General features: G+C 38.2%; 2 protein-coding genes across 3 annotated transcripts in view; one reads left to right on the top strand and one right to left on the bottom strand.

The window, feature by feature from the left end:
* MTREX (Mtr4 exosome RNA helicase) overlaps positions 1 to 24894 on the top strand; it is a 51101-nt gene extending 26207 nt beyond the window's left edge. The window contains exons 16-27 of the mRNA XM_060761493.2: positions 3215 to 3365; positions 4986 to 5158; positions 6367 to 6435; positions 9796 to 9924; positions 13769 to 13879; positions 14179 to 14367; positions 14705 to 14868; positions 15350 to 15455; positions 17240 to 17296; positions 18514 to 18676; positions 23806 to 23910; positions 24569 to 24894. Of these exons, the coding sequence (XP_060617476.1) occupies positions 3215 to 3365; positions 4986 to 5158; positions 6367 to 6435; positions 9796 to 9924; positions 13769 to 13879; positions 14179 to 14367; positions 14705 to 14868; positions 15350 to 15455; positions 17240 to 17296; positions 18514 to 18676; positions 23806 to 23910; positions 24569 to 24621 (1470 nt within the window). The 3' untranslated portion in view covers positions 24622 to 24894. The remainder of the gene's footprint in view (positions 1 to 3214; positions 3366 to 4985; positions 5159 to 6366; positions 6436 to 9795; positions 9925 to 13768; positions 13880 to 14178; positions 14368 to 14704; positions 14869 to 15349; positions 15456 to 17239; positions 17297 to 18513; positions 18677 to 23805; positions 23911 to 24568) is intronic.
* PLPP1 (phospholipid phosphatase 1) overlaps positions 21941 to 26396 on the bottom strand; it is a 90172-nt gene continuing 85716 nt past the window's right edge. For both annotated transcript variants that reach the window (XM_060761494.2, XM_060761495.2), the window contains exon 6: positions 21941 to 25216. In XM_060761494.2, the coding sequence (XP_060617477.1) occupies positions 25085 to 25216 (132 nt within the window). In that variant the 3' untranslated portion in view covers positions 21941 to 25084. The remainder of the gene's footprint in view (positions 25217 to 26396) is intronic.

Raw genomic sequence — 26396 nt, 5'->3', positions numbered from 1 at the left:
TAAAATCCAATGCTCACAGGGACAGCAATGGTACAATTGCAACACAGATCTTTAGTATTCTACAGAACAGTGGTCTCATTGTGTTGTCTTCTGTGGTTGTCAGGGCCTCTGTCAATTTTGGGAACAGTTTAATTATCATCTGGGAAAAGTAGAATGCAACTCTCATATAGTGCATAATTGTGAGGATTTTTGTTTTGTTTTGATGTAGAAGTATAGTGAATTTAAATTATCAACCAAGAAGACAGTGTGTCTAGTTTTCTTTGAGTTTGTAGAAGCAGAGCACAAAGAAGTCCTTCAGGTTACCTCTTCCCGCTTTTGTGTTTTTTATATTGTGTTGGGAATATACTTCTTTCCAAAAAGGCAAAAAAGATGTGAAGATTGTACAGGCAGCTCTTGGTGAGGAGGAATGCAACATCTCCCTCTTTGTTTTGTTTACTTTTTGCTCAATCTGATGGTAATCTTTAAGAATCTGGAATATAATAATGTAAACTCTATATAACTTCATGGTTTCATTCAAAATTGAAGAGAATAAAGGTCAAATTATGTGAAAAAACAGCCCAACATGTGGATCTAACAAAGAAAATGCAAAACTTGTAACTCATCAATATGGTGCACTGAATGTTTGGATAAATTGCATGATGTTGAAACATCCCCTCTTAAAAAGACAACTGTCAGTACTTTCCCTTCACAATGACATGAAGCAGGCAGATTTCAAGATGGTTGCAAAAGCATTCTGCAGTTGAGATTGACAAGCTCTATGCTGACAGTTGTGTCTTAAAGCAAATAAGGGAAGATACTATTTCTGTGACCCCTTGTGAGACTGTTTTATGACATAATTATGGATGATAGCATTCTGAAGGCCAGGTGAAACTGAACATTAACATGGCCTGTGCTTAATTACTAAATGTCTTTAAAACGATTTGCCAAAAACAGCAAGATGCCAGCTTAAGTATAAGTATAAAAAGTAGGAAACGGGCCAAGCTGCTCCAGGTTGAGGATATAACTCATTTCAAGTATTTTAGTATTAAGATGTCATGCTGACCACCTAACTACTACGAAGTGGCAATACTAGGAAGGGGGGCTTCAGCTGACATGCCAACTGCACCCTTCCTGAAATAGGAAGCTCTAGAGATGGTTGTACATAAGCTGATAACCTCAAGGCTGGACTTCAGCAATGTGCTACATATTGGCCTACCTCTGAACCAAGTTCAGAAACTCCAATTAGTTCAAAACATGGCAGTCAAATTAATTATGGAGTGATGACATTGCACTCATAATAAAATCACTTTACTGGTTGCCCAATAGTTTCTGGGCAAGTACAAAATGTTGGTTCTACATGGTTTGAGTCCAGGTTGTTGGGGGAAGTGGGCTTTTTAACAAAAGACCCTCCTCATAAATGTATAGCAAAGTAACTTATTAGCAGCATCGTGACCCAGCACCAGTAACCCAAAGTGATAAGAACAAAAAACACACAGACGAATGTTATCTCTTCCATAGGAGACTTTTTCTTCGTAGTAAAATAATATAGTTGCACTACTTACAAAAACAAGGTTTCCATAACACAAATAAAGTTCAACCTTCACAATGGAGTTTCACATACAAGGCCTTCTTGTACCGAGACCTACCTCACACTGAGGCCTTGCCGAGTCATTGCATCCCTTTAGTGCTTGACTCACATTTCTGTAATTAGAAATACCTAGTTAATTTTTAATATTTGTGACAGAGGTTTCCTGCAGTATTGCCTTCTCCTGTACAGTCAACCCCATGCATTCAGGTCCTGTATTCTAGGCAACATTTACTTCAACAAGACTAGACTAGTGACTTTCACCCAAAGGACCATTACAATTTAAATTGACATTTTAAAATTTGTGTATGGATAATTTTAATGTGTGATGCTTTGTGTTTTAGTCTTATGTTTGTGTGTTTTTAATCTATGTATTTTGAACGATTCATATGTTTTTAGTTATCAATTGTCTTTTAAACTATATTGTATCCCTCCTTAAACTTTAGTGAGAGGTGAGTAAGAAATAAATTGCTGTTGTTGAGGAATGAACACACTTAAGAAAGTGACAAAAATGTCTTCTGGTAATAATTGCTTTTACAAACTTTTTTGGGTTTACTTACGGTACTTTAAAAAAATACTCTTTGTTTAAAAGTTTTCATATTTGTTTATATAATTATAACAAAATGTCATACAGAAAGTGCACAGAGAAGTCTGTAAAAACAAAAACAATGTACGATAAACAACATAAATGAAACAGGCTGTGCTTTCTGGCTTGTAAAGTCTGATTTTCTAAGTGTGGGTTTAAAAAGTAAAGGCAGATTAAATGGGTGGAAATTAAGCCTGGTAAAGCAACACGTAGAAATTCAATCTCAGTTGAAAAGATCTTCAGGAATTTCCCCTGCCAGCATTGGCAGCCCTAGTGAGGAATGATCAAGTGGGTGGAACCATTATTTCTGCCTCTCCAGCATCTTTATCAGTTTACAAGATGTCCCTGTTTTGTTAGAATAACTTGTCAAGGCTTCTTTACCAAGTAAAGATGTTAGAAACCATAAAGGTGAAGAAAAGTGACAATGTACAAGTCACAGGTGTACACTTTGTCTCAGATGTTACTTCTGGCATTAGTTAAGAAGGTCTAGACAGATAGCAATACAAGCAAAGACCATTTCGATTCTTTGTTATATGTCAATGTGGCTATCCCTAAATATATTTGTTGACAAGGGGCATGTACTTCTTGTTCTCCTTGTTGCATAGATTTTCTGTCATATGGCTTGAATTATTTTCTCACAATTTGCCATTTTGACAATGCCAGTAGATTGTTTTTGCTTGTTATGAATATGCTGGTTTCTTAAAACTTCTGGTTTGCACATTTAGGTCACTAAAGGTTGAAGCACACATTCTACTAAGAAAAGATTGAAGTGGGGGTTGTACATTTGTCTTGCCATGGTTTTCTTAGAAACAATCTCCTTTTTTTTAGATAAAGTGAATTGCGTTTTAACAGGTTCTCTGTTTTAAATTGTATTGGTATTAAATTACTAAGAAGATATGTTCAACAGATGGAATCTTTATTCAGTAGCAGAAACCAGTAATTGCTTTCGGTCATTCTTTCTTTTAAATGGAAATGTAAAATTGGTTTTAAATGGAAATGTGAAAAATTGTCACAATTGCTCGGTGCTTTTTAACTTTTGTTCATGAAATATTATTCTGTTTTAGGGATCTGCAGACCCTCTGAACAGTGCTTTCCATTTGACGTACAACATGGTATTAAATTTGCTGCGTGTGGAAGAAATTAACCCAGAATACATGCTAGAAAAATCTTTTTACCAGTTCCAACATTACAGAGCAATTCCAGGAGTTGTTGAAAGTAAGTTATGTAAAAATATTTTATTTTTTGTTTACTATTGTGTGTATTGCAACAGCTCACTTGTAATATAATCTGGAGAGCAAGCGAACTTGTTCTTAATTAATGACTATTATTAAAAATATCTAAAGAGCCAGGAAACACATATGTTTACTCTTCCCCCTGAAAACATACCCTCCACTCTTGCCAATTGCAAACTGCTATTTGAAAGTTTCTCACTTTCTGATTATATTTACAATCTCGTTTATATACACGTGTGTTATATGTCAATGCCTTTTGAGTATGTAGAACTAGTCACAGAGTTTGCTGGCTCCATGGTCAGTGAGCACAACTGGATGCGTTTCCAAATAACTAGCTTAACTTATACTGAAGTTAAAAGAAGCATTTTTCAGTTGAAATTAAATCTCAAGTAGAAATAAGAGGAATAAATAGCTTCGATATTATTGCAGTTTGCACAACAAGGATCTATGATCCCAAGTGTTGTATTAACTCTGCATGTTAGATAAAATAAATAAACTTTATTTATACCCTACCACCATCTCCCAGAGGACTCGGGACAGCTTACAAATCACTCAAAGGTGCAAACACATAAAATACAAAAATTGCAAAAACAATAACAGCTAACATAAATGTCTCACTTCACAAAACCCTCTGGTTAAAATCAGTAAGATACAGTAGTAGCTGCATGTATAAAGCAGAAATAATGAATCTCAGTCATGTAAAGTGCTTGGTGAAATCTATGGGTCCTCAAGTATATTAATTAAAGGAATCTAAATACAATCAAAGACTTGTTGAAAAACCATATCTTCATTTGTGTGCAGAAGGCTTGAAGAGCGGGGGCTAGTCTGATCTCCCTCAGGAGGGCATTCCAGAGACAGGAGGCCCACCACCGAGAAGGCCCTCTCTCTCGTCCCCACCAACCATATTTGAGACAGAGGTGGGACCGAGAGGAGGACCTCCCCAGTAGATCTTAATGCCCGTGCCAGTTCATAGAAAGACATGCAGTCACAATGATAGGCTGGACCTGAAGCGTATATGCTGCTCTTTTTGATCCTTTAAGGACACTCACTTCGGTGTACGCAACTCCTGAGAAGGAATACGATGCTATTTTGCTAGGAACAAGTGGATGACCCATGGTTCCATGCTACTAGCACAGTTTAACTCAGGCATGGGCAAACTTCAGCCCTCCAGGTGTTTGGACTTCCAATTCCCACAACCCCGGCTGTTAGGAATTGTAAGAGTTGAAGTACAAAACACCTGGAGGGCCAAAGTTTGCCCATGACTGCTTTAAAGTGTCATGTATGAAAAGGTCCTTGGAAATCAGTATCAAATGTTGGATAACAAAATTATTCTTACAACTTTGTGCTTTCTGGATGCAACACCAAGAAGAGTCTTTGGGGACCATAAAGGATCCTTGTTCTATTTTCCCCTTGCATTCATTCTGGTGCCACACTGAGCCATTCCTTGAAACAAGGCTCTCTAAGCTATGATGTTCCTTTTGAAAAGAAAGGCCACAGAAGTTTTCTATAGCACAGTATTTCATGATATCAAAGTGATATCATCACTTTTGCACACCATTTTTCACACCATTCACTGTTTCACATTTCTTTTTTCTTTTGGTAGAGGTGACTAAGTTGGAACAGCAGTACAATGAAATTGAAATTCCAAATGAGGAAAATGTTGTCATATACTATAAAATCAGGCAACAGCTTGCTAAACTGGGTAAAGAAATAGAAGAATACATTCATAAGCCAAAATACTGCTTACCATTTTTACAGCCAGGAAGACTAGTAAAGGTAAGTTGCTTTCATTCATTTCTGAAATGTCTTCTCTGCTTTAAAAAAAGCGTAACTTTTTAAACTGCCTTTCCTAGAGGCTATCCATGCTGTCACATGTATTTGTATTGTCAAATTTAACATGCAACTAAGAAAACATTAATTATAGGATTTTGATTAAGTAACAATAATTTCAGTATTTATTAATCTGCAAGTTAGGTTTACCCATGTCATTCTCTTGATGTATCTGGATCTGTTAGCAGAAGCAGGAAGAGAGTGGCTTCCCTTCGCTCCTTCAGACTCTGCTTACCTTCAGTTTTGGGCTGTGAAATAAGCTTGTGGGAGGGAAGAGAAATATCATTTGGTTGTGATCGTGGATTTCCTCTGGTGCAATGCTGGATTTGACATTCAGTCTAGATTCAACTATCTGCTTATTAAAATTAACTGCTGCAACCAACACTAGAACACTCAGAAAGTAGTGATATGCCAGATGTAGATATGATTCCGCAAGTTTATCAAACAGCAGAAATATCTCTTCTCATTATGTGGAGGAAAGGGTATAGAGAACCTCCAAAGATTGATTATGTTTCTAAGGCTCAAAATAGGTTTCTGAATGTTGTGGTTATATTTTCAATGGCTTTGTCTAATGCCTTTTCTCTGTTTCATGTTCATTTAAAATATATCTGTTGTTAACTGTGTTTTCAGAACTATTATTTGTGTCATCTTTTTTGTTCATCTTTTTTGTTCATCCTTTCTTGGGGACAGAGTACAACCTGTAGTGTTCTGGAATTGCACTATGTAGCACAGTAATGCGGTATGCTTTCAAATCACTGATCTGCATATTGCTATTTTGCATCCAGTACATTTATAACAGAACATTGTTACTTTTATATTATAACTGTTTTGACTGAAGTAGTGAAATCCTATTAATTATCTAACATATTTTGACAAACTTATATGATCTTTGAATAAGTATCTAAGTCCTTTCCATATTTTGTTAGTGTTCCTGTGAGACTCTCTGTCTTGCAACTGGATGAGAATTCCTCCTTATGCTGATTGGTAGAAATAGTGTCATGTGATGAGAACTTGGGAAAGTTGGACTCTGATTCCACGCCAAGTTTTGCAGAAGCTCAGAATCTGTACACTTTAATAACATTACAACATTACTTAAATGTTTTCTTTCATTTCAGCTCTATTATATAACGTTATTTTTAATTTTTCCCCCTTAGGTGCAAAATGAAGATGATGATTTTGGCTGGGGAGTGGTGGTAAATTTCTCCAAGAAGTCAAATGTGAAGGTAAACGAAAAGCGCTAAAGTTTTTTTCAAGTGGTGTGAAATACATATCAAAGATGTGATAATACAAAATTACATACTGGTTCTTACAGAGAACTTGTATCTCTTGTAGACAAGCTTTCACAGATGCTCTGATTTTTAGGAGCATCGTTTGTGGCTCCTTGTATATCTTTTTAAAGTAGGACTCAATTTAAATTCAATCATGTGATTACTGTTGTTGTTACTTCTAATTATTGCAGGGATAAGGGGCTTGGTTCTGTATACAACTACATTGTGCATGTCCCATGGAAAGTCAATGTGACTTTCAAGCTCTGTTTTGGATGTGTATTAAATGCATCACAACAGGCACTGCATAGGTGGAAATAAACTGGATGGAAAAGGCTGTTTCTGCCCTGGAAATTCTTAGACAAGAGAAAAATGAAACTTTTCCCTTTTTAAAAGTTTCAACCTGAAGTAGTGGAAGAACTGGCTCAATTTGTCTAAGAATAACTGTTTCCCTCCCTACATTTCTATAAGGTTGTTATTGGGAACACATGCTAATTTCTTTTTTGTTCATGAAATACATATTTTCTGCTATTAGTAGAAATTAGTAGACTCCCCTTTGGGGGGTTTCTGTATTAGATACTTGGCTACCTGTCTAGAATGCATCTAGTGAGGATGATGTAATCCAGCCCCAGTTGCTTTGTGTACCCTTAGAGTATTTTATGCATATGTCAGCCTCTTCCAAGTTCAAGTAAACAGCACATGTTTTTAAATGTTGGCCTAAAGCTGATTTTCCACATATGGACTGCATTTTCAAATGCAGTTCAGATGACACAAATAAACATACGGCTTTAAACCTAAACCAAAACAGCTGCTGTAAGTATCTTTCGTGCAGCATAGAATGGGGCAGATTATTCACAACTGTTTTTATGAATAAATACTTTGATTATTGGGTAATCTAATAGGGGAACAAGGCATGTGTTTCTGTTTACATCTGGGCATTTTAAAGTTATCTGTGATACAGTGTGAAATTCTTATATCTTCCAACTGGTATGCCTTGTTGAGAAAAGCTTTCCCTCAAAAGAGAGTAACCCACAATTGTCTTTATGCTTTTTGAAGATATTTTCTAATTTAATCCTTTGTGAAAGAACTTGTGCTATACCCTTACATATGTGTGTGTGTGTATACACACACACACACAGGGCCCCCTGGTGGCGCAGTAGGTTAAACCATTGAGCTGCTGAACTTGCTGACCGAAAGGTTGGCAGTTTGAATCCGGGAAGCGGGGTGAGCTACCACTGTTAGACCCAGGTTCTACCAACCTAGCAGTTCGAAAAAATGCAAATGTGAATATGTCTACGGACAATGCCAGCTCTTCATCTTAGAAATGGAGATGAGCATCACTTCCCAGAGTCGGACACGACTAGACTTAATGACAGGGGAAACCTTTACCTTTACCTTTATACACATATACGTACATAAATTTCATATGAAGTCATTTACACTAAATTTATGTGATGAGATTTTACAAATGTGTGTGGATATTGGCCCAGTGATAACCACAAATCTTTCTGTCACATATCCACACCAAGAGGCAAAGTAATAAACACTTTGTCTTCCCAGAATTTCCTGTAGATGAGAGAATTTCACTTTATACTGATTGGAAGAGGCAATATCATGTGACAAGAACTTGAGAAAACTGGGAAGGGCTCAGACTTCATGCCAAGTTTTGCAGAAATTCAGAATCTGTTTCTGAGTTGCCCTTGAACTGAAGACCAAAAACGAAAGTACACTTTCACTTCTGCCATTAGTTAATGCCATTTGTATTGGAAGGTTGAACTCTCCTGCCTCCTAGGAATAGAATCAAGCCAAAAGGGAGACCAAGCACCACCTGCGGAGATCTCACTTTCTTTTCCTTTTGTTTGTCGCCATTAAATGGAATGGCAGAAGTAAGGAGAAAAAGCACTTTGGACCCATGTATTGGTTAGAGCAGAGCTTTCCCGACATTTCATGTTGGTGACACACTTTTTCGACATACATCATTTTACAACACAGTAATTCGGTTTTACTAGCAAACCAGAGGTTAAACCAACCTCTTATGTAAATTATAATAGCAAAGTGTATGGGGCTACCACATAGCTCATAAAAACCTTTAATTTATATTTTTAAAATATATTATTTGTAAGATAATAACATTCATTTCCAAAGTTTTTGTCATTTCTCATTACATTCATACAACACACCTGCACACTTCAGGTGACACAATAAGGTGTTGTGACACACAATTTGGAAAGCTCTGAGTTAGAGGAATAAAAATTACTATTTGAGCAAAAATAGCAGCAGCAGAGATGTCTCTGTTTCAAGCTACATTTATTGCCCAGTTAATAGCTTACCACCTTATTTTTTTCCCTTCACGTTTGCTTCCCTGAGATAATAATAATAATAGTAATAATAATAGTAATAGTAATAATAATAAAACTTTATTTGTACCCCGCTACCATCTCCCCAAGGGACTCGGTGCGGCTTACATAAGACCGAGCCCACAATACATCAGCAAAAAACAACAACAACAGTAATACAAAACAATAAAATAAAACTCATAAACAGAAAATAAGCAGTAAACAACAACAATAACACAACAATGTTTTAAAAACGTATGGCTGGGCCAAATGTAATAGTTAAAATTTTAAAAATAATGCTGAGCATGACCAGGTGAAATATAGCCAGGATAGAGCTAATGATAATCCTTTATTTTCTTCTTATGTTTGTTATGCAAATATTAATTCTTTCTTGTTTCCCCATTTTGGCAGGACTTCTGTTTTCTCATGGAACCTTTATTTTGCCAAATAGATTCTTTGATTCTGTTCTGTAACTGCATTGACACACTCTTTCAGTTTGCTGTTACCTTTCCTGCTTTGTCCAGTCCAGATTTTTTAAAACGTCTGTTTTTGTGTTTAATGTTCATTTGCGCTAGAGATTTCACTGTTTTAACCTTCTTTTTAATTTTTAGTGTACCATTTTAGAGATTTCCTCTTTTGAATTTCAGTATGACTCTGCTAGTTTTCCTTGGCAGTTATCCAGTTACATACATGTTGAACTTGATAAGATTTGAGGCAAGATACAACTCTTGGCTTCTCCTTATGATTTATATCTCAAGGAGAAGCCAGGAATAGTTACCTCACATTACAGAATTACATTATGTGTAATACAAAGCTTTATGTGGGCTTCATAAAAATCAAGATCTTGTATACTTCCATTTTAGTTAAAATTGATAAAATCAAATACTTGGATGCAGGAAGTCCCTTGATTCACACTAATTCTGTTATCATTAGTATTAAAATGACACTGTCTTACAGACTTTGTTTCTTTCTGATACTTCAGCCTAACTCTGGTGAACTGGACCCACTTTATGTGGTTGAAGTCCTCCTGAACTGCAGCAAAGAGAGCCTGAAAAATTCTGCAACAGAGGCAGCAAAACCAGCAAAACCTGAGGAGAAAGGGGAGATGCAGGTAATACGTTTTATTTAAATGTTATTTGTTTGTTCATTTAATGAATTTATTAATTAATGAATTTATATGCAATTTTTCTAATAAGATAGTATTCATAATCACGAGAAGAGAGCAGAAATCATATGGCAATTTTGTGATTGGAGGGTACATTCTGTATTCAGGTTGCCAGGAAATCCTTTCTTTCACCTTTATAAATAGTTGCAAAACTAAAATGGAGTATTTTTACTGGTTGCTTAAAAATCCCCTTTTGCAGGATCAGTAAGAAATGAGGTTGTCAAAAAATCATAAGGATTTGGCTTGCATTTATTTCGTCAATGAAAGGAATGAAGCGCATGGAGGTCAAATAGCCCTTGGCTGCAGCAGCACATGATTGAGCAGTCATCTGGGAATGAGAGACCTGATTTAGAGATGGAGGATGGTCAACAGGAAGCACTAAATCTTAGACTTGTCTAAATTATTACGGGAACTGTAAGCTGTGCTGCTCTCTCACAGTTATGTCAACACAGTGTCAGAACACACAACAGAGCAATAAAAGCTCCTTTTCACTAACAGTGTGGTGAGGCAGCTATCCATCCAAATGAAGTATCAAGGAATCATCAAGTGGTGGGTTGTGCCTGGAGAATTCAGACCATACCAGCAGCATTTGTCTCAGTTTTGGTTGACAGGTCTGAAGAGCAAAGAGAGGGAGTGAAGTTCTCATTGCCAGGAATCCCAAATATTATACAGTGGCCTGATAGGTTTTTGAACTGACAAGCTGTTTTGTCGTGTAGTGCATCCACCCTTCACACACAAATGTTCTCATCACCTGGTGGACAACAGATCCTGCGATGACTTGCATCTGTGAAAAGAGACCATATTCTTGTGATCTCCATCATATCCTTCTCAGCAGAAACACCTTGCTTACATAAAACTGCAAGGTTTTTAAAGATGAACAGTGGAATTATCTGTATATACTCAAGTATAACCCGACCCGAATATACGCCAAGACACCTAATTTTTCCACATAAAAACTGGGAAAACGTATTGACTCGAGTTTAAGCTGAGGAAATGCAGCAGTTACTGGGAAAAATTCAAAATAAAAATAGATACCAATAAAATTACATTAATGGAGGCATCAGTAGGTTAAATGCTTTCGAATATTTACATAAAACTATAATTTAAGATAAAATTGTCCAACTCTGATTAAACCATTATTCTAACCTTCAATGTAAATGTGCTTACGCATCCTTCCAATAATAATAGAGTAAAATAATAAATGTAATGATAACAGTAATAATAGAGTAAATTAATAAATGAAATAATAATAAAAGAGTAAAATAATGGAAATGTAATAACAATAATAGAGTAATATAATAAATGTAATAATAACAATAATAAGTAGAGAAAAATACTACATATAATAATAATAATAATAATAATAGAGTAAGACCATATAAATGTAGTAATAATGGTAATAGAGTAAAATAATAGATGTAATAAAATATTAATAATAACATAGTAAAATAATAAATAACCTTGACTCGAGTATAAGCCGATGGGGGCTTTTTCAGCCTGCTGTATATACTCGAGTATATACAGTACATAAAATGGCAAGGTTTTTTAAAATGAACAGTGAAATTATGTGCGTGCCAGTGTGAGTCATCCCTAATTAGAAGGTAACCAATGAATAGAGGAACATTAAAATAGCTGTAGACATGAAGGATGACTGACCAAGAACATAAGGGGAACCATGGTTGATTAGACCAGACGCCTATCTAGTTTACCTAGTACTGTAGCGTTCTGTTCACAAAGTGATCACCCTGCCTTTTCTAATAGAACTTAATCTAAAAATGTCTCATTCTTCTTTCCAAAGCCTACTGAAGGCAAGGGCAATGACATACATTAAAATCGTGCTGTAAAATTCAAGGCTGAGAGCTTATTTTTTATTGCAACTGAACTTTTTGCGGCAGCCAAAGTTGGAAACGCAGTTTGAGCTGATCACAGATCTACTACTTGCTTTTTTAAAATGATTATGTGTCTGTGTGTATGTTTGTGTAAGATCTCTGCAATATTAATAATGTTAGTTGATTTCCTTCTCTAGTATTTCAAATCCTTCAGGTATATGTAGTAATATGATGGAATCCTAAAAGAAATCCATATACAATTAATAGCTTTTTATTCATTGTATTCTAATTTTGTTTCAGGACTTTGTAACATAGCCATAAAAAATATTCACTAGACAGAAACTTCTTCATCCATGGCTAGTCTTGTTTCGTACTCCCACATCCCTCATCTCAGTTGTGGTTATTTTTTTTTCTTCTCTAGGAAAAAAAGGAAACGTACAAAATAAAAAGTGATTTGGAACTTTTTGGCTGCAGCTTTCTAGCTAAATTTAATTCCCCTCCCACGATTACCCAAGTTTATAGAAGGCATCATTGTTTAAATCCCAGTTCTGCTTTTCAAAATCCCATTTGCCATATTTTCAGACTGTCTCAGAGAGTCTGTTAAACTATTTGCCAATTTGGCAGACAAAACAATATCATTTTAATGCAGCCATTTAATATTCAAGATATTTTCCTTCATTCCAATAAAGAGTTGACATTTTATTCTCTGTCTTTGAAAAATGAGATTTTTGCCATAAGGAAGTGATGCCAGTTGGCCTGATGTTAGGTACATTCTGTCACAGAGCATTGTTTGAAGAAGCAATAATGATAGCAGTGACTCCATTTGGGTCAACAGGAGATTTATCAAATCATGCTGTGTTGTAAATACTAACTCATTCCTTACATTTCATCAGTCCCAGCACAGCCAAAATGAAGCCTACTATTACTTTTGCAGCCTGTCATTTTCCTGCCACAAAGAGCTCAGACTTTATTGAATATTAGTTTCACAATTGCTTTATAAACTGGGCTACTGTGAGATGGAGTAACTCACTGAAAACTAATCAGTGAGTTCAGTTTATCCATGTGGTTTTACCTCTAGATAATAAGTTCAAGTGTGATGTCATAGCTAGCCCAATTTATCAGTGAACATTTATATATATATATGAGAAGATAAATTTATCACAATAGTGTAACATATGGCCAGGCTTAACATAGTTGTGCTAGAGAAAAATCCTGTGGGTCAAAAGGTCAGCAGTTGGAGCCGGGGTGTGCACCTGCCATTAGCCCCAGCTCACCTGCCCATGTAGCAGGTTGAAAGCAGAAATGCGAGTAGATAAACTAGGTACTGCTTTTAGTGGAGAAGTAATAAAGGTGCCCTTAAGGACATTGATCGGAGGAAAAGCTCCTCGGCATGGAAGATGGAGCGACAGCAGACACACACTCACACACCCCTGGCTGGAGTTGAGCACAACCTCCAAGATGCCGGAAATAAGATGGGAAAACTTCAGTGTACACAAACTTTGTATCAAAGTACCTTCAGGCTGTGTAAGGTGTAAATGGAACCAAGAGGAGCTTCTTGTTTAAACTTGATCCCCATTTCAAGATATTTTATTATGTATGCATGAGCAAATACATGTATTGAAAAATTAGGGTAAAATATACTCCAGAATACTTCTGATCTCAAGGGATACTCAACTTGTACTACATTTTTGTTAGAAAATCTGAAACAGAACAATGGTTTGCTGATACAAACCACAGTTTGCTGATACAAAATCACAGTCCTTTGTACAGAAAATGATTTGACTATCCTGCAATCTGAGGGATAGATCCTGCTAGTTCATGCTACATAGAATTGAATGAAACTTGTTATGCAAGTCCCATTGGTTTCAGTGGACTTGCTTGATTTTCCCTTCCAGTTTCAAAACACTGGGATTTTACCCAGTGGTTCACAAATTGATTCCTACTGATTCCTGTTTTAATAGGTTGTTCCTGTTCTTTTGCATCTTCTGTCAGCAATCAGTAGTGTTCGGCTTTATATACCAAAAGACCTGCGGCCTCTTGATAATAGGCAGAGTGTCCTGAAGTCTATACAGGTAAACTATTCCTGTTGTCCTTTTGTTTTTGAGGATGAAGGATTTTTTTTTAAAAAAAACAAAAACATAATGCTTTCAAGTATTTTAAACGTTTGGCTAACGGAAAGTGACTTGCTAGCAAAGGGCAAGGCTTGAGCCATGGAGTTCCACATTCATAGCCTCATCTCTTTACCGTGATATTATGCAACTCCCAAAATATGCAAAATACATTATGTAATAGAGTTTCTTGCTTTATTTTGTTTTGTTTTTGGTGTTTTTGTGCACCCTTAAAGTTTGTATTATTATTATTTTCTTTTTAGGAAGTACAAAAACGATTTCCTGATGGCGTTCCTCTGCTGGATCCTATTGACGACATGGGCATTAAAGATCCAGGTCTGAAAAAAGTAATCCAAAAAGTAGAAGCCTTTGAGCACAGAATGTATTCTCATCCACTTCACAATGATTCTAACTTGGAAACTGTGTATAAACTTTGTGAACGAAAAGCACAGGTAAGGTGTAGGTTTAACGTGTGTTTTAATTCTGAGAAGGCTGTGGGTCTGCTGTTTTGTTGTTTCTCAATATACCGTATTGGGGCTTATGGAGAACCCAGAATGCTTGCTTTTTTTGATGATTGCTCCCAGAATCTCCCATTTGACATGGTCACTGGCATAACCAGTTGTTCTTTGAGCAACTGGTCACTTCCTGAACTGCATGCTACAGTCCTGCAAAGGGGCTTTTTACACCAGAAAACTGTTTGCTTGACCAAAATGAACAGTGAAAGATGAGGTAGAAGTATATCTGCATTTAGAATACTTCTGACATCTCCCTGATTGTTTTTAACTCTAGATTGCTGTAGACATTAAAGCAGCCAAACGGGAACTGAAGAAAGCTAGGACGGTTTTACAAATGGATGAGCTCAAGTGTCGTAAACGGGTTTTGAGAAGGTTGGGTTTTGCAACCTCTTCTGATGTCATAGAGATGAAAGGACGAGTTGCTTGTGAAATTAGCAGGTAAAACATGATTATACTTTCAAAATACCCAAATACACATGTATGAAAAATACACACATCTTTCCTTTTTACCCGTAACCCATGATATTGGACAATTAAGGAAAATCTCATATGAATATATGCAACAAAAAAAAAAAACCAAGAAAAAGAGGAGAAAAAAACAAAGTTAAAGAAATCCTGTCTAGCATCTTGAATGTGAAAAGGAGCAACATATTAAAACATATAATGATGTTCCTACAAGTCATTGCTGTATCAGTTGCGTGGTTTATTTGTTATCGCCTTCATTTATTGATGTACTGTGGGCTTGGCCTCATGTAAGCCGCACCAAGTCCCTTGGGGAGATGGTAGTGGGATACAAATAAAGTTTTATTATTATTATTATTATTATTATTATTATTATTATTTGTCGCAGTAGGTGAAAATTCTAGCACAGGGTTCTCAACCTTTGATGCTAACCACCAATTAATTTGTTCTTTTCCAGCGCAGATGAGCTGCTGCTGACGGAAATGATGTTTAATGGGCTATTCAACGATTTATCTGCAGAACAAGCAACGGCTTTACTAAGCTGCTTTGTATTTCAAGAAAATGTAAGTTGTGTAAACTTGATCTGTCTTTAAGAAAGCTCATTGTTTGGATGACTTTTCTTTCTAGTTAAAAGCCTTAGGAGATAGATGGTCCTAGACCTCACAACATTACACAGCCCAACCAAAATATTTTTTCTTGGTGTTTTGGTTTTTAAGCCTGACAGCTACTGGATGGCGTATGTTCTATATCAGGAACTAGAGCTGATGTGGTCCATCCAGTGCAGTTTTCTGAATCAGCACCCCAAATAATCAAACCGAATCTAAAATTGACCAAAAACTGATTCATAACCCTTTTGGTACTAATGTTGGAGAGTGGTCCCTGGTCAAAATAGTCCCTGATCAAGTGGTCCTTGGTCAAGTGGTCTCTGGTCAAAAAAGGTTGGGAACCACTGATCTAAATACTAGATCCCTGTTGATGTCGCGTAGGATTCCAGCAGAGTTTGGTGCACACGAAAGAGGTCAACCCTCCTGTTTAAGGAGCTCCATTGGCTGCCGTTTACCTACCGAACCCAATTCAAGGTGCAGTTGCTTACCTACAAAGCCCTAAATGGTTTGGGACCTGCCTACCTGCGTGACCGCATCTCCGTTTACGAACCCACGCGCTCCCTTTGTTCATCCGTAGAGGCCCAGCTCGCGATCCACCTGCGTCGCAGGCGCGTTTGGTGGGGACGAGGGACAGGGCCTTCTCTGTGGTTGCCCCCTGACTCTGGAACACCCTCTCCAAAGACATTAGACTAGCACCCACGTTGGCAGTCTTTAGGAAGAATCTGAAGACCTGGCTATTCCGATGTCCCTTTCCAGAATAGGATAACCTCCAGCACTACATCCCAGAAGCACTTCATTAGAGTTTAAGACTCTCTGCACATTGCACTGCCCAGAAATCCAACATACCACCTGCCACACCCAGCACTTTTTAACCTGTACCCATCACTGGCCCGGCCATGGTTTTTATTGCGTAATGATGTAATGTTTCGTTATTGCGTATGTTTTTAATTTGCTTTAAATTGTATTGTTTTTTGTTTTGCTGTTGTTGTGTTGAGGCCTTGGCCTTTGTAAGCCGCATCGAGTCCTGTGGGAGATGCTAGCGGGGTACAAATAAAGTTTAATAATAATAATAATAATTACTCCTTCATCTCCTTCAGTGTATATTTCTCGGCACTGTCTCAGGTTCTGCTTCAGAACATCTCCTAAAGTGTTTTTAATGGCGAAATTGAAGGTCGTGCAGCAGGAAGTGGGACACCCAGGAAATATAACAAACTCCCACTGTTTGTATCTGGCTGTTATTTAATAGGAGGGAAATATTTCTTTGAAAGGAAAATAATTCAGAAGAGAAAATATTGAAGTACTTGTGGTTAAATAAATAACACAGTAATAAAGTTCTCATTGGTAACCACAGAGTTCTGTATCGAATGTTCTCTGGAACTTTAAAATAATATTGTGGCACAGAAGGCTTACTTTTTCATATTTTACCTTTGTGCCAAGTGAATGGGTACTAACATACTGAAAACAGGATTAGTATTTTGCTGAAAGGGAAGTTAGATGTCATTGGTTTTTCCCATAATTATTAGCCTCTTATTTTTTTTATTTTTTAAAAAACTTTTCTGGAATGATTAAAAGAACTTGTGAGAACAGTCCAACAAGCAGTGATCCTGTGTGATCCTTACCTGTTTTAGTGACACCGGATACCAGTTGCATAACTTCTAATTTTTGAAAGGAAGAAAACTAAATTGAATGTAAATTAAATGAAATGCATGAAAGTAATTGATATTTTCTTTATCTTTTTGTAGTCCAGTGAAATGCCCAAACTCACAGAACAGTTGGCAGGACCCCTCCGTCAGATGCAGGTGAACTTCAGCAAAAAAAACTGGTCAATTAATGTGCAAAGCTTTTGTGTAGAATTTAGACGGGAACAAAGTATTTCTAATTGGAAGTATAAACATAAATTGTTCAGTGCCAATTTTTTTGACATGGAAAATGTTTTCCCAGGTAATGGCTCTCATGGCTTGGGAAAATGCCTCTCCCGCTCAGCAGGCAATTTCCAAAGCCAAGACTTGTACATTACCTTGGTTTCTAAGATACTTCAGAGATAGGAGTGTGGGATGCGCATGCTGGGTGGCCCTCATCTTGGGCATTAGCAAGTGAGTTTATTAGGTGGTTTGAACCACCCACCAATATTGGTTGCTGCTGCCATTTATTGCTATTCTTCTGTAAGTGGCAAGAGAGTCAAATTATATGGGAAAGGTCCTTGTTCCCAAAGGATCCCAGCCATTGTATCAACATCACTCTTCATATCCTATGTGCTAGGCCTGGCATGGGCAAATTTCAGTCCTCCAGGTGCTTTGGACTTCAACTTCCACAATTCCTAACAGCCAGTAGAACAGCCCATGCCAGATCTACATTGCTTAATGAATGCAGTTTGACACCACTGTAACTACCATGGAATCCCGGGGTGGTAGTTCAGCAAGACACCAGCATTTTTTGGCAGAGAAGGCTAAATAAAAACCTTGCAAAGCTACAGGATTCCATGGCATTGAGTCCAAGTGATGTCCAGCAGCATTAATTCTGCAGTATGAAGTTATATTCAAGATCTCCATGTTTGCAAGTGTTGCTGCAGGGGATGATGCAGCTGCCCAGACCGCTCCCATAATGACTCATGAACACAGCCCTGCCCTCCAGTCAACAGATCTGTGACCTTGGATCCCTCCACAATCTCATGGACTTTTTACCAGCAGAGTATTAAGCTGTGCCAGTTCCCAGCTGAATTCCTGCCTATGTTTGAATGCTGTTAAATAATTTAGATCAGATTTGGTGGGGTGGTGTTTGGAAGATTCCCCTTTCCCAGTTGCACTTTAGGTTTGGTGTTTGAACTGCCACTGATCTGCATGCAAAACGTCCCATTAATCAGAAGTGGTTTTCCTCTGTCATTGACTTTTGAGGATGTGAAAAGATTTGCAGGGCATCAACTCAAGTGTTCCATTCCTCATGTCACGTGTTTCAGGAAGATAATTTCCCTACATATTTTCTGTTGATTAAAATAAATGCATGCCTCTTATTTTTAAAGGAATGTGCAAAAAGAATTGCTAAAGTATCAGCAGAAGCTAAATTGGAAATTGAGGAGGATACCTATCTCAGTTCTTTTAAACCAAACTTGATGGATGTGGTGCACACATGGGCCAATGGCGCTACATTTGCTCACATATGCAAAATGACAGATGTATTTGAAGGTATGTATATTTGTTACAAAAGTTAATGGAAAAGGACTGTTGAATTGCAGTTGTCCTTACCTGTAGTTAGATTACCAGAGAGTTGCATGTCACTAGTTCCTGTTATAATGATTTTCATTCATGGGATTGAGGGACAGCTAGAGTTTGTTTTGCATGACTGAATACAACTCCAGTGTTTAATAAGAAGGAAAGCTGAAAACAATTTATTATCAGTCAGCAGACTGTGAATTAGTTAACTCCTGTTACGAACCGCACTAGGCAAGATAGTATTGATCATCTCCTGCTTCAGTTCTTCCTGCCACTTTCAGGAAAGGTTGTGAGTCCATCTTTCCTGCTTTCCCTGGCAGTATTTCTCTTCTTTCATCTTTCTCCTGCCTCAATGATACATCATTTCAAAAAAAAAAAAGAAGATCTTTAGCCTTTAATTTCCTGTATTTGTTCCCCCCCCCCCCCCCCCACCAGTTCCACCCTTCCTTCCGCCCTTCCTTTATTCCCACCCTCCCTTCCTTCGCCTCTCCTCTTTGCATCTATTTCTCGTATTCTCCCTTGGGATGTGGGGAGCAAAAACAAAGTCCACCAAACCAGACTGTTCTGCCCCAAGATATATCCATTTCACCCATGACACTTACATGCCCCCACTGGGATCCACAAAGACATGCACAAAAGCATCCCTATGGACATGGTGGCCTCCTCCGGAGCTGTCTATGGCAATGAAGCAGATCCTCTTTGTGCCTCCTAATTGTATGTCTGAGGCAGTGCAGTCAGTTTTCATTCAGCCATTAGAAGGTGTTGACCTCCTAGGGAACTGATAGGCTTTTAAGGAGGCTTTTAAGCAGAGGCTGGATGGCCATCTGTCAGGGGTGCTTTGAATGTGATTTTCCTGCTTCTTGGCAGGTGGTTGGACTTGATGTCCTGTGAGTTCTCTTCCAACTCTATGATTCTGTGAACACTAAAGAGAGATTTAAATAAGGAGATGGGAGCTGACTCCAACAGGGATGCTTGCCCTTTCAATTCCTCCAATCCTTGTCCCATTTCTTCTGCAGTACCTCTCAAGACAAAGAGTGTGTACACATGTTGCAGCGTCTCAAGGCAACTATTTTTATCTTACGTTATAGATATCAGCTGTTTCAAGCAAGGCAATAAATACTATTCCTGGTGCAGTGCCTATCCCTTGTTTAATCAGAGTACATGGCTTCGAATTCTCTTGATAATGACAAAGGAATTAAAAAAAATGAACCAACCTCCTCCAACTAATAGTGGTGCCACTAAAAGGATAAAACATGACCCAGCCCTCAGGAAAAAATTGGCTAGCAAGCAGCTTGTGCCAATATGATACTATAGTTTTATGAATGTAGTCTTTGGTAGCTGAGAGATCCACTTTACCTGGAGCTGACACTTCATGCCCCTGTGCTCCCATTCAGGACCCAGATGCTGCTTCTCCCTATATAACATTCCTGAGAGAATTATCTGATTTAGGAGAGGCGGTACTCCTCAGGTATTTCACCAAGTAGTTCTAGTGGCCCTGTCTTGGCCAAAACTCTTTGCTCTGTCCATTCAGGTGCACCTAATGCTCCCATCATTTCCTCCTCTTGTTCCTTCCCCTGATTAATTGAAAATCATAAGAGCAAAACAGTAGTGTTGAAGCAAATATTTCTGTGGGTAAAATTGTATCACATAAAGCAGTTTACTCTGCTGAAACTATCCTGTTAGTGCCCTGTGGGAGAATCTTTCTATGTCAGTCCCGCCCCCTGGACATTCTTAAGTCTGATTCATGCCTCCTTTCTAAAGTCTGTTGCAAGCCTTCCTTACAAAAGTAACTACAACTTGCTGTATAACCATCTTACAGCTGGATCTGTTTGCATGTATGCAATAATAAATTCCATTGAATCTCATATAACACATTGTAAAATAATAATTATAGGAATGAAACCTTGCTTTTGCTCTTAGTGAGTGCAATAAGTATGTATGTATTTAAACAATGTAAGTAATCAAACATACAGTTATGAATACATGTAGAAAAACGGGAATTGCTGCACCTTGCTTCTGTTCTTTCAATTTCATTCATGGTCTCGGCTAGCTTTGTAAAGAAGGCACTTCCTTGTTTTTGCAATAGTCATCCTGAAAGCAATCACCTGAGCAATGACAAAAGCCTTCATTACAAAAGTAACTACGACTAGTAAGAGGCTCTGAAAGTGGTAGAAGATGGGCTTCTCTCCTTTACTCACAGAGAGCACAGGAAAGGATGGGAAGACCATGAGCTTACGCATATGACATTTTGGTGAAAGCACAAAGGAGCGGGGAGTAATGAAGACTCTGCATTTCTCTTGCACATCATCCATCTACTCTGGTTCTGTTTACCCTGATGTCTGCACAAACGCAAGATTCATTGACAGGAATATAGACTTTTGAATATTAATGACCTTGCTTTCTTGCAAATGGTCCTTATCTTTCTGTTGATACTGTTTCCTAACAAGTATGTTTCGATGAAATCAGGTTGTTACCGATTACAGGCAGTCCCCAAGTTACAAACATCCAACTTACAAATGACTCATAGTTACAAAGAGGACAAGACAACAGGAAGTGAGATAAATCTGCCCCTTGGAAGAGAATTTCTCTCCTGAAAGAGTTATCATGGGGAAAAGGTGTCTCCGCTGAAGCTTTATCACCAATCCTTGTTCCCACTAAGCAAGATGGTTCAAAATCCAGTTATCACAGGGACAGAAAGTGATATGAAATCTCACAGCAGAACAAACAGCACAGGGTTGTTAACCCTTTCCTATGCTATCCAGGACTCTCATCTCCCCATCCCTCTCTATATATAAATATCACACACACACGCACACAATGTGTATATGTATGTGTGTGTGTGTGTGTGTGTGTGTGTGTGTGTGTGTGTGTATATATATATATATATATATGAATGAAGCTACACTTTAAAAATGTGCCTGTTCAGACCTACATACAAATTCAACTTAAGAACAAGCTTACAGAACCATCTTGTATTGTCAAAGGCTTTCATGGCCAGAATCACTATGAGGTCCTCACAATCTCTGAGGATGCCTGCCATAGAAGCAAGCAAAACATCAGGAGAAAATGCTTCTGGGACATGGCCATACAGTCAGGAAGACTCACAACTACCCAGAACCCATATTGTTTGTACCTTGAGGACTGCTTGTAGTTACATTTCCCCAACTGCTATCACTTTCATTTTGAGAAAGGTATCAGAAAAGCTTGAAGTACAACACAGAAGAATGCTTACGTCACTTTTGACAAGATACACAGTTTATTGGTTGTAGTGAAGCAGACAATCAATCCTGTGGATAGTTGCATTTGCAAATGCCGTATCAAAATAACCCCACACATACCCCATGCGTTCCTTCCCCATGCAAGTAGGTAGGGGAAGATGTTGCTCAATAAGGGAACTCTTCAATTCTAGTAAAGAGAACAGAGTTGCTTCATGAGCCAAGTTTCTTGATGTTGAGCGTCAGGAACGGTGGGATAATGAACCCCTGAAAGTTGCCCACAATAGCAATTTCCACTGCTAGGGTAGAAATTATGTAAAACACAGGCAAGGCACTGACCAAAGCAGCGTAACTCCAAACCACCGTCATGCTCATTTTTTGCTAACTCTGTGTAAATGGCACATTCTTATTTCCCAGATAAGCAACTCTTTTAACAAAAATGTAGTTTCCAAAAGACATAAGGAGTAGTAATACTGGTAGAAAGGCACTTTTCTTTGACAGAGTACTTTGAAATGACATTTCAGAGTCCATGGATAAAGAGTCTATAATATTTGGAGGAAGACTGGAAAGTGGAAGTATTGGATGAACCTTCCCAAACTTACTGTTCTTGAAATATGTTGTATTATACTTCTCATTATCCCAGGGCAGTATAAGACAAAATGAAAGTTGTGGTCCAAAGGTCGAGACTGCTTTAGGTAATTCAGTGGTTTTAGCAGAGGCTGCTTTAATATATAGGTGAAGGAAATACATGCGTTCTGTAGTACGAGCATACATGTGCTAAACTTCTACAGATGGTGACATGCTCTTGATTTGAATTTCTTAGCATGCTTCAGAAGCAGAAGCCATCCTGTTCTCCAAAAACCAGTGTTCCTCAAACTATGCTCCTCCAGGTGTTTTGGGCTCCAGCTCCCAGAACTTCAGCTCCTGATTCTCAGACAGCTTAGAAGCCGTTGGGAATTGTCGGAGCTGAAGTCCAAAATACCTGAAGGAGCAGATATTTATTTATTTACAGCATTTATATACTGCTTTTCTCACCCCGAGAGGGACTCAAAGCAGAGAAACACTGCTCCAAATCACAGCACACGGTCTGCCCATGGAGGATACATCCTAACTTCCTTTGGCTCAGGCTTGTGTCTTTTTGGTAATTGACTCCATGTGGTCTTTTACAATAATTGCCAAGTCTGAATCAAACAATCAAATTTTATCTTTCGCTGAGGCTGGCTGATTAGACTTCACATCATGGTCATCATGTAAGATGTGAAGCGAGAGTGAGTGGACACAGGGCTTGATGTACAGTTCTCCAGCCACGTTTGAAAGAAAAGTGCAGCTTCTTCTAACGTGTGCATACTAGAAATAGAAGCAGGCCCATAAGAAATGAGGAATGTCTTTTCCCCTCCTCATTTCTCATTATGGAGTCAACTGACTACATGCTAAATACTGTAGCGTATATTTTCTAACAACTAGCACATTTAAGGATTCTTGCCACGTTTTCTCACAAAGGGTTACTCAGATGTCAAAGCAAGAAAGATAAAAATCAAGCCAATGCCTTTGAGTGGAGGAGAATTCACTTGAGCCCACCCTTTCTCAAAACATGTATTTGAGGAAAAACTAAATACCCAACAAGTATACAACACTGCCATTCCGATATAACATTGATGCTTTTTTTTACTTCCAACAAGTCAACCTCTGACAGTCCTTTGGCTCATGTTTAAGACAAGGGTTGGGTAAGCTGCATGCCTTTTTAGAAGGAAGAGTCAGCCAGTCGAGAGGAAGACTGAAAAGTTATTTATAGAGCTTGTCAAAGGGAACAGTAATGCTGATACTACTGATAATCAAGGAATACATATAATCTTATGATTCATCCAAAGCCTTGCTTTGCTCTTGCAGGAAGCATCATTCGATGCATGAGGAGGCTGGAAGAGTTGCTTCGACAAATGTGCCAGGCAGCAAAGGCCATTGGAAACACAGAACTGGAGAACAAATTTGCAGAAGGTTTGTATTAACAGTATTTTATAAATACATGCATCTTAAAGTGAAAGCTGTTTACAATCCTTTAAATTTCTTGGTGCCAAACCAAAATGTTCCCCTTCATCTGAATGTAGGTCCCATGGACCTCTTTTTACCTTCTGCTCTCTAGTTCTTTTACAAAGTAGGTAATTTGGAGCAGGCTTGTTTTCTGCTGCCCTGGAAACTGACTTGGAGTAATGGGTTTAAATTACAGAAAAGGAGATTCCATCTGAACATTAGGAAGAATTTCCTGACTGTAAGAACTTTTCAGCAGTAGAACTTACTGCCTTGGAGTGTGATGGAAGCTCCTTCCTTGAAAGCTTTTAAACAGAGGCTGGATGGCCATCTGTCAGGTGTACTTTGCTTGTCCTTTTCCTGCATGGCAGGAGGCTGGACTAGATGGCCCATGTGGTCTCTTCCAATTCTATGATTCTATGATAATTGGAAGATCTTTAATGTTGCCACAATCCCATCAAAATAGCGCCTATAGGTTTTTTCTGGGAAACTGGGGAGAAATCACGCATTTTGAATATTCGATACTGACCTTTAAACATGTGTAGTTGACTACACCCCTTATCACTATTAGTGTTAACTGCAAGGCTGCAGCTGCCCTTATGACTGGATTTTGTTTTACCCTCAACAGGCATTACCAAAATCAAGAGAGACATTGTATTTGCTGCAAGCCTTTACCTGTAAGAGGTGTTTTCCTGAAGTGGTGTAGCTAAAGAACTTGCATCTATTCTGCAACTGAGGCTTCAGTATACAACCATGAAGTAGATGTTAACCATCAAGGCTACCATTCCTTCATCTTCAAGCAAGAACAGCTGCTTAGTGTCATTACTTGTATGTATTTTGCTGTAAGCCTCATGCTAGCAAAGCATTTTACATATGCTATTGCTATTTGTACATAAGTATTACCACATTATTTTAATTAAAAAAAAGCTGGAGTACTGTGTTTTTAAAGCAAAAGCTCAACCAACAGAAATTTGGAAGTTTTTAGATACACAATTGTTACTATATACAAGTAAAGTGAGCATCCAAGAGGTATAGCAGCAGCAGTCCCTTCAAAAGGCATTTAATTTATTTTTGTACATAGGCCAAGAAAGATGGGTGAATTTTTCCTTTTCGAGATTCCACAGGCTAATAGCTCTTGAATCTATCATGGCTGGTGATTACTACCATAGTGATTCCCATTGGTAGGTGTCTCGTGTAAAGTTGTGTGTGAATCCTCTTCTTCCTTCTGTTTGAACGCACGGCCTCTCTCTTTGAAGAAATCAGATGCAAACACAGCCTAGGGAGAAAGATTGGACAATATCAGGCATCAGAAAACAAACTTTCAGAATAAGCAAAACTCAATTACTTATTCCCTTTGCATGAGACTTCAGGCACTTCACCCAATTGCTGCCAGAGAGGATAAGAAATAATAACACTTTATTTATATTCTGCTGTATCTTTCCAAGCGGAGTCAGAGAAGATGACAAGATACACAGATAGGCAAAAATTCAGTGCCTTTAATACAGTGGGATAGCAATGACATAGAAATACACAGAACAAAGTAAAGGCTTCCCTTTCATCTCTGGCTTTCTGGAGGTGGTGCTCAACTCTGGCCATGGGGAGGTGCTCTTGTTCCATTTCCAAGCTGAGGAGCCTGCTGTCCATAGACACCTTCAGGTCATGTTGCTGGCATGGCTGCATGGGTGCCTTTATTACCTTCCCGTGGTATCTATAGATATACTCGCATCTGTAGCTAGAGCTAACAGCTAGGAGCTCACCCGACCCACTGTTTTGAACTGCTAACCTTTATGTTAGCAGATTCAACAGGTCAGTGGCTAAACCCGTTGCACCACTGTGGTCCCAGTATTGCCAGAAATAGCCTGGCAATAGCAACATGGGCTCTATGGCCAACTGAAGGGGCTCTCTGCTTAAATGGACGTAATGTTTTGTTACTGTCCTGGATATATACAAACTGTGCCAATTGCTTGAGGCAATAGAAATGCTCACATGAATATGTGGGATAAGAAAATGCATGTTGAGAGGCAAGCATTTATTCAGAAAATATGGAGTTTCTCTCCTTTCTCCCTTCCCCAACACCTTCTAAACCAGTTAACATTATCTTTGTGTCATCATAATCAGCTTGTCCTTGATCCCATATTTTCCATAGCATATGCTAGACATTTCCTAAAGGCTTGTGCATATTTACAATCTTGCCCCTCACCATATTCTTACTTATTTTACACTTAACCAATTATCCATGTGCATTTCATCAGTGGAATTTTACAACTCTTTTAAAATGCTTCAGAGGTCAAACTTCTTAAGCAAGCCTTAATTGTATTAATCGCGTGTAGGCAGATTTCTCCAAACCTGACCGGAATCAGCATTTTAGAGGGTCACTTCAGGGCTTACCAGGAACTTTTTGCAGGAAAGCTACATCAGTGGCTTCTCTTCCCTCCATTGGAGGCATGCTGAATAAG

This window comes from Anolis sagrei, chromosome 2 (genome assembly GCF_037176765.1).
Source record: "Anolis sagrei isolate rAnoSag1 chromosome 2, rAnoSag1.mat, whole genome shotgun sequence".
Classification (NCBI taxonomy): domain Eukaryota; kingdom Metazoa; phylum Chordata; class Lepidosauria; order Squamata; family Dactyloidae; genus Anolis; species Anolis sagrei.
The sequence above is the reverse complement of the archived record's forward strand: the minus strand, read 5'-3'. Positions and strand labels throughout refer to the sequence as shown.